Source organism: Brassica napus, chromosome C9, assembly GCF_020379485.1.
Source record: "Brassica napus cultivar Da-Ae chromosome C9, Da-Ae, whole genome shotgun sequence".
NCBI lineage: Eukaryota > Viridiplantae > Streptophyta > Magnoliopsida > Brassicales > Brassicaceae > Brassica > Brassica napus.
Window position 1 is genome coordinate 21,171,828 of NC_063452.1, and position 11,760 is coordinate 21,183,587.

The 11,760-nt window shown below is 39.6% G+C and overlaps 1 protein-coding gene across 2 annotated transcripts; it reads right to left on the reverse strand.

Moving 5' to 3' along the window:
• Positions 1-8,858: 8,858 nt before the first annotated feature.
• LOC106345861 (ankyrin repeat-containing protein NPR4-like) lies at positions 8,859-11,760 on the reverse strand. Of its 2 annotated transcripts, XM_048767570.1 has the most exons (6): positions 11,524-11,760; positions 10,702-11,366; positions 10,345-10,494; positions 9,809-10,248; positions 9,444-9,686; positions 8,859-9,351 (listed from the first exon to the last, which is right to left on the reverse strand). In XM_048767570.1, the coding sequence occupies exons 2-6, from the start codon at positions 11,327-11,329 to the stop codon at positions 9,343-9,345; spliced, it is 1,470 nt and encodes a 489-aa protein (XP_048623527.1). In that variant the 5' UTR covers positions 11,330-11,366; positions 11,524-11,760; the 3' UTR covers positions 8,859-9,342. The 2 variants fall into 2 exon arrangements, with proteins under 2 accessions (XP_048623527.1, XP_048623526.1); XM_048767569.1 differs by having other exon boundaries at positions 8,859-9,686.

An 11,760-nucleotide genomic window follows, 5' to 3' on the forward strand; every position in this document is an offset into this window, starting at 1 on the left:
TTTACTGGCTTGAAAAGCCACGATTGCCATGTAATGATGCAGCGCCTCCTTCCGTTCGCCTTCAAGGAACTATTACCACGAAATGTTCATGAAGCAATTGCAGGGATAAGTGGTTTCTTCCGCGATTTATGCACGAGATCAGTGACTCTTGAAGGTATTGAAAATTTGAAGACTAACATAGCCGTGATTCAGTGCAACCTTGAGAAGATATTTCCTCCCTCATTTTTTGATGTTATGGAGCATCTTGTTATTCACCTGGCAAGAGAATTGGAACTTGGTGGTCCTGTGCAGTATAGATGGATGTATCTGTATGAGCGGTATATGTTCCATTTGAAGAAGATGGTGAAAAATTTAAGTAGGGTGGAAGGTTCTATAGTCGCACAGATGATCAATGAAGAAACTTCAAACTTTGCCGAGTACTACTTTCCAGCAGAAGTTCAGACCAAAAACAGAAGACCTGCTCGGCATGATGATAGAGGCGAACGGGCAGCATATCATGTTACGGTTCCAGACATTTTCACAGATGTTGGACGACTTAGCGGAAAACCAAAGGACCGTCGACTTACTGAGCAGGAGCGCAGTCATTTGCAAACATATTTGCTCACCAACTGCGAAGACGTTCTTCAATATGAGAGGTAAATAAATGAGCTTACAAATTTTTATTTTAACAAGTTGAAATTTAAATCTTAATTAATTACATTATTGTCATCATATACAGGATTTTCATGGCAGAAAAGCGGTTCGAGTATAGATACGCCACAGAGGACGAACTAGAAGAAATGAAGCAGAGAGAATTTAGTGGATGGATGTTTACTTATGTGAGTGCTTTAAACAAATTAAAATATATTTTATCACATATTTATACTAATTCACATTTATTGATATAATATATATATATGTGCTATTAATAGGTGTCTGCTGGTTTGGCCAGAGGTGAAACATTTGACGATTGGATACGTGAGATGGTCGTTGGACCAAACTTTGTTGTGAAGTCATATCCGAGATTTTGTACTCGAGGATATGCATTCACAACTCAGAAGAGGAGACGTTCGAGTACGACTTATGATGCTGGCGTTTGTTCTGCATCAGGAGATGATGTATACTACGGACACATACATGAGATTTTGGAAATTAAGTATTTGGGCATGGTTGGATTGCGCTGTACTGTTTTCTATTGTGATTGGCACGACAACACCCCAGATCGAGGTGTGAGAACAGATGCATTTGGTGTTACATCAGTAAATTCGAGGCGAAAGCTGCAATATTATGATCCTTTCATTCTTGCTTCTCAGGCCGATCAGGTAATTAAATGTTAATTATTCAGAATGATTCATCATCATGTGTATTAATTTATAATTTTTCTAAATGTTACAGGTTTGTTATATCAAGTACCCCCGGGTAAGGAACAGAGATGATCCATGGGTTACTGTTACAAGACTCAACCCGAGAGGCCGAGTTCAGGGAAGTTCTGAGCTGGAAGACCCACTACAACCAAGCACATCCGGCAACTTAAGTGCAGCAGAAGATTTAGCTGGAGTTGGCCTTGTAGTCGATTTAACCGACTTTGGAGAGGAAGCCGTCGTTCACGTAGAGGATGAACCAGTGATTGGAGAGTTTCACGAAGATCCAGATTCAGATTCATCTGGTGATGATGACTCGGAAACAGACTACCATTGAACTTATTTATTTTTTTTTTAAAGAAATACCGAGGAAATTCCGAGGAACACTTGATATAACCTCTTTCCTCGGATAATAGTTATTTGGTTTATCTAGCAAGGCAAAGCTGAATACGAATTAAAAACTACTCAGAACACAACCAAATAAAACGAAGAAACCATGTAAAAGAAATACGAACTCATAATTAAGAAACCCAAAAAAAAACTCAGTTCAAAATTAACAGAAAATAAGACCATAAAACGTTAGAATAGAAAAGAAAATAAAATAGCCGGTGATAGCTCCTACTCCTCGTCTCCTGCTCCAGATGTTCCTGCATCGTTGGGTCTCTTGGACCTCTTTCTTACCCTGTGTGTACCACTCGAACCCGAACCAGAGGTGGATGGAGAGTTGTCCCGATGAACTACATCATCCTTTTGGCAACGACACGGCCTGATACGTGAAATGGCAGCCCAGATCTTGTGTAGCATGTCGTTGTTTGTCTTTATGCTCTGATCTCTCCAATGTTGTTGCTGGCGCGAAGTGGCGTTCGGTGGAAGCTCTTGCAGCTTGTACTGGCTGGAGTCTGATGGGAGTAGCTGATGGGGTTGTGAATCATCTGGAATGGCTTGTGCAGCCTCATCTTCTCCTTCTTCATCAACCACGCCCTTGCCTTTGGTCTGATATTTTGGCGTGAAGAAGGATGGCTTGTCTACTAGTGCGGTAGCAGGGGGTAGGAACTCAACTGCAGCCTCTGAAAGTAGAGAAGTGAGACCGATCTGAGGTAGGTGGCAGTAGAGTGTTTTCTTCGCTCGGTCCTGGAATACGTAGACGTAAGGACCATCCCGATGGATCCTCGAGTGGGGACCAACTATGAACTCCTTACTTACTAGAGAAATGACATCCAGGTAGTTCCAAGCAATGTTGTTCGATCTGTCCAGTGCTACCTCTTGGTTCTTGCAGTCTACACCCACATGTCTAAGGATCCGAGTAATCACTGCACCAAATCCACATGCATTGCTCTTTTTTTTGGTTACTTTCCCCTTGTATCCTGCTAAGTTTGCGGCCAGCACCGCTCCCATGTTGAAGGCAGTAGCAGGTGGGAATGTAGAGTTTCCAAATGCCGGTAGCAAATGCCTCACACCTTGGTACAGGAGGCACAACTTCCATTGCGTGACTGATGCGGCTGTGGTTGTCCCGTATAGCAATGAGCCAATGAGGCGTGTGGCATATCTCAGTACTGGGCTCCGGATAAGTGACTCCTTTGCCTGAGAAGATCTATAAACCCCTGTGCCAATCGTTTCCCAGAAGTTCAACAGCTCTGAAGTCCAATAAAGACCAGATGTCCTCTCCCCTGCACTCAATCCAAATAGTCTGCAGAGGTCTGTGAAAGATACCTCATAGTATACTTTCTGCACTACGAATGCCAGAAAACCTTCCTGATGGCTATCATCGGGACGGGTGACGTATGCGGATGCTATGAACTGGCGTACCAACTCCGGATAAGTGGGTTCGTTGAGGTTGCATAGTTGGCCTAGACCCATGTTCTGGAACAGTCCTTCAATGTCTGCTTGGATTCCCAATATTGTCATCGTCTCAGGACATGCTAGTTGTGTAGCCGGAACGGCTACCTTCTTCATGTTGTTGTAGTGGGTGGTATCAGACTTATCCCACTTCTTTGGCCTTTGCTTCTCTCGCTGAGACGAACCCTCTTCTTGTGTGTTCTTCTTTGCTGACATTTTCGTGCGCTTCATTCTCTACAAAATAGAATCATTGCTCTCAACATGGTTATAATCAATTAAGAACTCAAAGCAACATGAAAATGAAAAGCGAAATCGAGTTGTGATAAAAAAAAAACCAAATTGAAAAAAATTCTCAATCCCTAAATCATCTCAAATCCTGTTCCAAACTCGTTGATCACAGACAATTGTGTTCTATTCCATGTTTAAACATCTGTTTCATGCATATTTGATCAAGGAATCAACACGGAAATAAGAAATTCACAAAACCCAAAAAATTGCTCAAGAACACGATTTCAGAATGTGGAGATTCGCGGAGTATACCTGTCTTAGGGTGAAGACGAGTGTAGGAATCAGGTAGAGCTCGAAAAATCAAGTGGAATGGAGCCCAAAATTGTTCAAATCGGATGATTATAGAGAGAGAAAGGGGGGGCGAATTATAGGGGAAATCGGAGGGGATGAGAGTTCTAAGGTTTAGATCCAGAAAAGGTCGGGTTTTGCCTTATAATTCTGTTTTCCGAACACACATCGATCGATGCGTTTTTGTTCTATAACGCATCGATCGATCACAATCTTACGGCCCGGTCCATCTTTGTAATCGATCGATTTGTTTTTGTTCAGAAACGCATCGATCGATGCGTTATTAAAAAAACATACAAGATTTTCCGAGGACATTCCGAGGAAAAATTGAGATTCTCGATCGATCGATGGGATACTCTCATCGATCGATCACAATCTTACGGCCCGGTCCATCTTTGTAATCGATCGATTTGTTTTTGTTCAAAAACGCATCGATCGATGCGTTTTTAAAAAAACATACAAGATTTTCCGAGGACATTCCGAGGAACAATTCAGATTCTCGATCGATCGATGGGATACTCTCATCGATCGATCACAATCTTACGGCCCGGTCCATCTTTGTAATCGATCGATTTGTTTTTGTTCAAAAACGCATCGATCGATGCGTTTTTTAAAAAACATACAAGATTTACCGAGGACATTCCGAGGAACAATTGAGATTCTCGATCGATCGATGGGATACTCTCATCGATCGATCACAATCTTACGGCCCGGTCCATCTTTGTAATCGATCGATTTGTTTTTGTTCAAAAACGCATCGATCGATGCGTTTATTTAAAAAAAATTACGTTTTGAAACCCCAAACACTAGTTCCTCGGAATTTCCTCGGAATATTCCGAGGATATTCCGAGGAAGAAGAGGGTTTCCTCGGAGTTCCCTCAGAATAATCCGAGGAAATTCCGAGGAAATAGGGTTTTTAAACTGAAAACAACGTTTTGCCGTTTGAATAACACCTATATAACCCTTATTAAGTGTCTTACGTTCATTATGAAGTCAAAAAATTGTTCCTTACCGTATAATTAACACTTTTCCGATTGTATGAACGAAATCTCGCAACATAAGACAAACACTTATACCTTTTAATGAACGGTAAAGGGAATACTTTCAATTAGTTTTGAAATTTTTTATTTCATGGTTTATGCTCATCTATACAAAGAATCCTCAATGGTATGCATTACAATTGTATAAGAAATGAAATACGGCAAAAAAAATTGATGTTTTGAAACCCCAAACACTAGTTCCTCGGTATTTCCTCGGAATATTCCGAGGAAATTCCGATGGATATTTTACTATCCGTCGGAATTTCCTCGGAATATTTTCATTTTACCGGGCAAATATTTCGCGAAAATTGAAATTAGAATTCCGACGGAATTCCGACGGATAATATCCGTCGGACCCTAGGTTTTATAACCACGAGCCACTCCTTCTTCCCCATTTCCTTCTTTTTCCTCTGCGCGACTCCTCTCTTTTTTCTCCGGCGATTTCCCCCTGAAATCCGACGATATCTCCGGCGATCTCCCCCTTTTCTTACACAAATCATGTAAGGACCCTATCCCACTCTCTTAGGTTCTATTTGTTAGGTTTTTGTGTAGTTTTGATAGATTTTTGTTAGGGTGATTGGTTAGGATTGTGATTTGGTTGTATAATAGGTTTAGAATTGTGATTTGGTTGAATGATTTGTTTTGTTGAATTGATTTAGAATTTTTTTATAATTTTTTTTTTCTATTTATAAAATCGATTTTTGTATATAAAATCGATTTTTGTATTTTACAAAACGATTTTTCTATATAAATTCGATTTTTTGGACTTTACAAAAAAAAAATTCTTTATAAATTCATTTTTTGGATTTTACAAAACATTTTAAATATCTATAAAACTTTTTTTGTGATTAAAAACTATTATTTGGGATTTAAAAATATTTTTAATATATATATATTATTAAAACTATTTTTTTGTAATTATTAAACTATTTTTATTTATTACAACTATTTTTTGTTTATTAGAACTATTTTTATATATTTATTAAAAATTTTAAATATATATAAATCTTTTTTTGTGATTAAATTATTTGGGAATTTTTTTAAAAAAAAAATTAATTTATATATTTTTGTATTTATTAAATATATTTTTTAAATTATCAGGTCTCATGATGATCAGACCCGGCCTCGACAGCGTCGTGGTCGTGGTGGTACGGGGAGCCAGTCTCGGGATTCCAGCCATTTTCAGGATTCCCCTTCGCCCCACAGCTCCAACCATACATCTCCCTCTGCTGCACCCGCTCCTGCTCCTCTCGCTCCCGCTGCTGCATCCGCTCCTGTTCCTCCGGGTCCTCCGGGAGTGATGCGTGTTGCGGAGTTGGTTCAACAGCCCGGTCGTGACCATCTTCCGTATCTCACTCCGTATCCACATGGACGGGGTCAAACATGGTAATTAAACATTTTTTTTTCTTTAAATTTGGATTCATTATTAACCGTTTGTTCTTTTACTAAGGTTCAACCGATCCGGGAACGGGATCAGCGCATGGATCAACCGTATGATGTACTCGGCCCTCGACAGTGGACATCCGACTTTCACTCACTTCCCAACCGACAAGCAGGTTCTGTGGTTTCGTCAGTTTGCGGTAAGTATTCTAATTTTTTACTTATATTTTTAATCTTTAATATAAATTTTCTACTAATTGTGTTTTTTTTCAGCAAGAGTTCAACTGGAATTCCGATGAGACGCTCTTTATCTATCACCACTTCGTCCATAAAGTAATGGACAACTATGGGAAGCAGATCCACGAGTGGAAGAAGAAGTGGGAAATCAATAAGGTTCGATTTAATTTATTAAACCATTTTTTAATTTATTAAACTATTTTTTAATTTATTAAATTTTTCTTTTTTTTTTATTAAAAGGTCCCAAAGTCGATGAACGACACGGTCTGGAAGGAGTTGTGTGCGCATTGGGATAAGGAAGAGACGAAAGAAACTTCTTCCACCAACTCCACCAACCGCAAGAGCGACCGTAAAGGGAAGGGCATCTACAAGCATAACTTGGGTGCTCAATCTATTGCCACTCTCGGAGATCGCATGGTAAGTTCAACCGCTTTTTTTTCAATTATTTGAGTTTCAGAATTTAAATTTATTGTGCATTTCTTCTAATTTCTAATGTTTCTTTAATTTATGTTTTTTTTCAAGGCGGAAGAAAATGATGGCGAGCCGGTTGATGATCTCGCCCTAATGAGGAGGGCGTATACCAACAAGAAGACCGGCCAGATTGATGACGGTCTTGTGAGGGACGTGGTCGACCTGGTCCAAACTCAGGTGGTAGACGAAGTGTCTCAGCTTCAAACCGAGGATGACGCTTCGACGGCTTCGACCAACTTGTCCCGGTTTCGAATCAACGAAATCGTTGAATCCGTAAGTTCTTTGTTTTTAAAAGTTCAATTCATTTATTTCTTGGTTTAAATTTCTAAATTTGGCTTTTTTCTATTCAGTCGGTTCCAAAAAAGAAGGGACGTTTGGTCGGTTTGGGTCGTCGCACCCGGTCGGTTCCCCCTTCTTCTGCACCACCGCCCTTCGTTGATCCAGAAGTACTTACGGCCCAGTTGAAGGACAAAGATGATCGTATATCTTTGTTAGAGACCCAGATGGCGGCTCAACAGGCGGGCTATGAGGCACAGAGGAGGCTGAACCAGCAAATGATGGAGATGATGCAGAGGATGTACCCGAACGAGGTGTTCCCGGACGTGCCAGACCCGTAGTTTTTTTTTTTCCACAAACTCGGAATGTTTTATTTTTATTTGTGAAACTTTGAATATTAATTAATATGATTTCAATTTTACTTTTAATTTCATATTTTCGAATTTAAATTTCAGAAATTTTATCTTTTTAAAAAAATTAATATTTTTTACATTCCGAGGAAATTAATTATATTTTTCACTTGATCGATCGATGCGTTTTTTAAAAAACGTTCGGGCTATACCGAGGGACAGGTTCCTCTGTTTATTCTGAAGAACTTTTCCCTCGGTATATTCCGAGGGACATATCCCTCGGAAAATTCCGAGGGAGCCGTCCCTCGGAAAATTCTGAGGAACTGGTCCCTCGGTATATACCGAGGGAAAAGTTCCTCGGAATTTTCCGAGGAAAATGTCCGTCGGTATACTCCTATCGATCGATGTATATATGTCCAAAAACGCATCGATCGATGAACTTCCGAGGAATTATACCGACGAAGTTCTCCTTCGGTATATTCCGAGGACATTTCCGACAAACTAGTGATTCTCGGAATTTCCTCGGAAATTTATTTCCTCAGAATTCCGACAGAAAATTCCGAGGGATTTCCGAGAAAAAAATAAATTCCGAGGAATTATTTCCGACGACGTGTTTCGTCGGTATGTCGTCGGAATAACGATATTCCGACGAAATTCCGACGATTTTTTCCCTCAGAATCCTTGATGTTTTCTTGTAGTGTTAGGGTGTAAGGTTTAGGGTTTTGGTTTTGGTTTAGGATTTAAGGTTTAGAGTTTAGAATTTAAGATTTAGGTTTTACGATTTAGCTAGCGGCGTCATCATTGTTAAAATTGGCGTTATTCTTTTTTTATAATTATTTTTAAATAAATTTAATATTATCTATTTGGCATTTTGATTGGTGGTAGAATGAGAGATGAATTCTAGGGTGAACGTGAGTTTTTTTTTTTTTTTTGATTATACACAGTTTCCCCAACGGCTTCCTAGGCCCAAGGGACTAATCTGTGTCGCTGCGGCCCGAATGTGAAATCCGCAGTGGCCGGGAATCGAATCCAGGTGGCGGTACTCACAGCTGTGAGCCTTTTACCACCAGAGCTAGACGCCCTGTTTGTGAACGTGAGTTTTGTTCTTATAAATGGAGGTTTGATGTTAAAGTCGAGCTCGCTATATAATAGATAGCTTTGTAATAAGAATCGAGGTCGGTAAGTTATCTCTCTAAAATCTCTCTCAAAGTTCTCGGGAAAAAAATCTCTCCTGCTCGGTCAACAGAGCTATTCTTTTATAGCCGTGGAGTAGACCGGATGAGACAAAAGACATCTCGTCGCCCTTGTTGTGGAGGTCACATATTCGATCTTGTAAGGTGAGATCACGACACTGATGCAACTACGTCTTTATAACATGGAAATTACGTACAAGAGAAGAAAAACAAAACAGAAAATGATTCAGTCAAGTTGACAAATTCATAATCAGGACCAGGTCTTGTATGGAACCACGGTCTTAATAGACTTTTATCTTGAACCAAATAAAATGTGAAATTCTAGAAAGCTCATATATGCCCTTTCAAGGAAATTAAACGCAAGACCTTTCAAAGATATAATCTCCGGCTTCGTGACTGAAAGAGGTACTTGGACCAATAGGCGGAGCGCAGAGTGTCGAACCAAAGCTTAACGTGTAGCAGAGCAAATGACAGAGAGATGATGAAAGCAAGGCAGATGAGGAGAGTTAGGTTCCATGCAAAACTCCAGTCTGGGATCAAGAACAATGTAGCACTGAAGGATATGACCATACTGTTTATGGAGACAAATAACGCTAACAGACCTAACATCAGTCTCGAGGGTAGCGATACCAGAAAATCATCTTCAGCGTACCTTGAAGTGAGGATGGAGAGGAAAATCACTATGGAAATTGATGAAGAAAAAAGAGCAACTGCATCTGACAGTAGGAAAACATTGAACCACACCTTATTCTTTAAGATGGGGAACCCGGTTGTGTCATTAATCCCGCCTGGTACTGTAAAAGGCGCAGCAAAAACCACAGTGGCTATCAAAGTTGAGACGAGCATGCATGAGGTTGCAGTATCTTTCATCCATTTCTCTCCTTCTTTTCGCAGTTCTTTGTGTTTCTCTGTAAAGAGATCTTGTGCCACTTCTCCTTTGCTGTTTTTGGCCTTGATATATGAATGAGGGACAATTTTTTTCACAGCCTACAATGCAAAAGAGAAGAAACCTAGTTTTGTAAGATACATTAAACCAAAACTTGAGAGATTCTGTATGTTCTTTTATTATTATCTTTTTTGAAACATGAGATTCTGTATATTAATATTACCTTGAACCAAAGAAGTTCTCTTTGCATTTGAAGTGCTGCCCCGGACACTATCTGCAAACGACCAGGAGGAGGCAAGCTAGCTACGAGGTGCAACATATTGTTTCTAGTTGAAACCTCCTTATATGCCGCTATCAAATCCTTGATGGAACCGAGTTCGTAAATGATATTAAAGATGCTTTCATGACGGTTTAATGCAGCAATGTGAAACAGGCTCTGGTTCTTCTCGTCTACTTTCCATAGAAGATCAGGATATGCACGGATTAGAATCACTAGAAACTCAACGTTCCCTGATGATGCAGCATCGAAGAGTAACCTCGTTGGTGTCCTAAGTAATTCTGAGACTTTCGGCTCAGGCAGCTTCACAACCAATTTCCACATACTATCAACCAGTTGATGAGCTAAACCCATCATTTTATCCTCAAAGTAGAGACCTTCAAAAACTAGATAAATGAAATGTGAGCAGTTCAAGCCTGTGTGATATTTCCTGTACTAAATGTGTTTATATCGGCAGGGGTATTACAAATTTATGTACTTACTGGAGTTTGCTAGTCTCTTAAAGATATTGAGTTGTCTCTCACGGCCAATTGCTGTAGGTTTCCGTGCCATTAAGTGCAAAGCAATCTCTCTACTACTATTTTGCGAAGTGGCTAACGACTGCTTCCACTCAAACATCCTCAGAGCAACATCTGTTTAAGAGAAATCACACATGTATCATATATCTGACAGGACAGTAAAAGGGGTTTAGAAGTCTTGAACAAAGTATCTTCAAATGATACTATAGCCTAATACTGCATGATTGATGATACGAACAGAGGTTGTTTAACAAAAAGACAAGATAAAATAAAATAAATCAACAAAATGAGAAAAAAAAAGAAAAAGAAAAAAATAGTTACCATAGATATCAGCTCCTATGATGGCATGAAAGAGATCAACAAGCTCGGAATCACCTAGTCTTTCAAAGTCTGTCTTGTCATAAAGGTACAAAACCATCTTCCTATGTCCAAACAAAGCAGCCATGTAAAGTGGTGTCACTTTTCCATTGCCTCGAATCATTGGAAGATCTTCATTTTTATCGACCATCATTTCAGCAATTTTCTTAGTTCCCGAGGCAGCTGCGAAACAAATCGCTGTGTTGTCATCTTTGTTCTTCAGGGCCAAATCACTTTTACTCATTTTTGTAAGAAGATGTTTCACAAATGTCTTGTGCTTTGTAGCAGCAGCAATGTGAAGAGTCGTCTCCTGATTACGAGTAACTGCTGCTCGTACAATATGGTTGTTCCGATCAATTATTACTTCGGCATCTTTCCATTTACCTTTCAGAGCAGCTTGATACAGAGGAACACAGAGATTCAGATATTCCTCTCTTCCAGGGGTGAAAATTTGACTGGGTGATGATGTGTTTGGTAGTGCAATATCCACTCTCACAGCTTCCTGAATGTTCGTCGTTTTAGGTTCAGCTGAGTCAACTGGACCTGGTCCTTCAATTTCTTGAGAAGGATCGCTTCTTTCCAAATTGTTCATCTCTAATGGCCGAACTCAGTAAGGATCTCCAAGTGTTCTGGTAGGACCCAAAAAAAAGAAGTCAAGAAACTCACCAATCAAAAATCAAAAGTCTCGAATTAGCCAAGTTATAGAACATAGAATTCTTCAGCTCTCCAAATTAATTGAGTGTGACAAGCTAAAGATTAAATGTTTAATACTCACTGGCTACCTACCTTCAGAAACCGTCTCAGGCTATCTCCTCCATGGTTGCTAAATAAACAATTAAGTCAATAATGACGGAGTGGGACGCTCGTTACATATATTGACACTTTACAAAATTAATAATCGTACACTATTAAGGAATTATTCCATTCCGCAACCTGGCGCCATGCAAGCTGGCCTTTTCTTTGAGAATTTCTAAGAAAGATAATATAATATGCTCCAGAAAGAGTACGATGGAATATAAAACC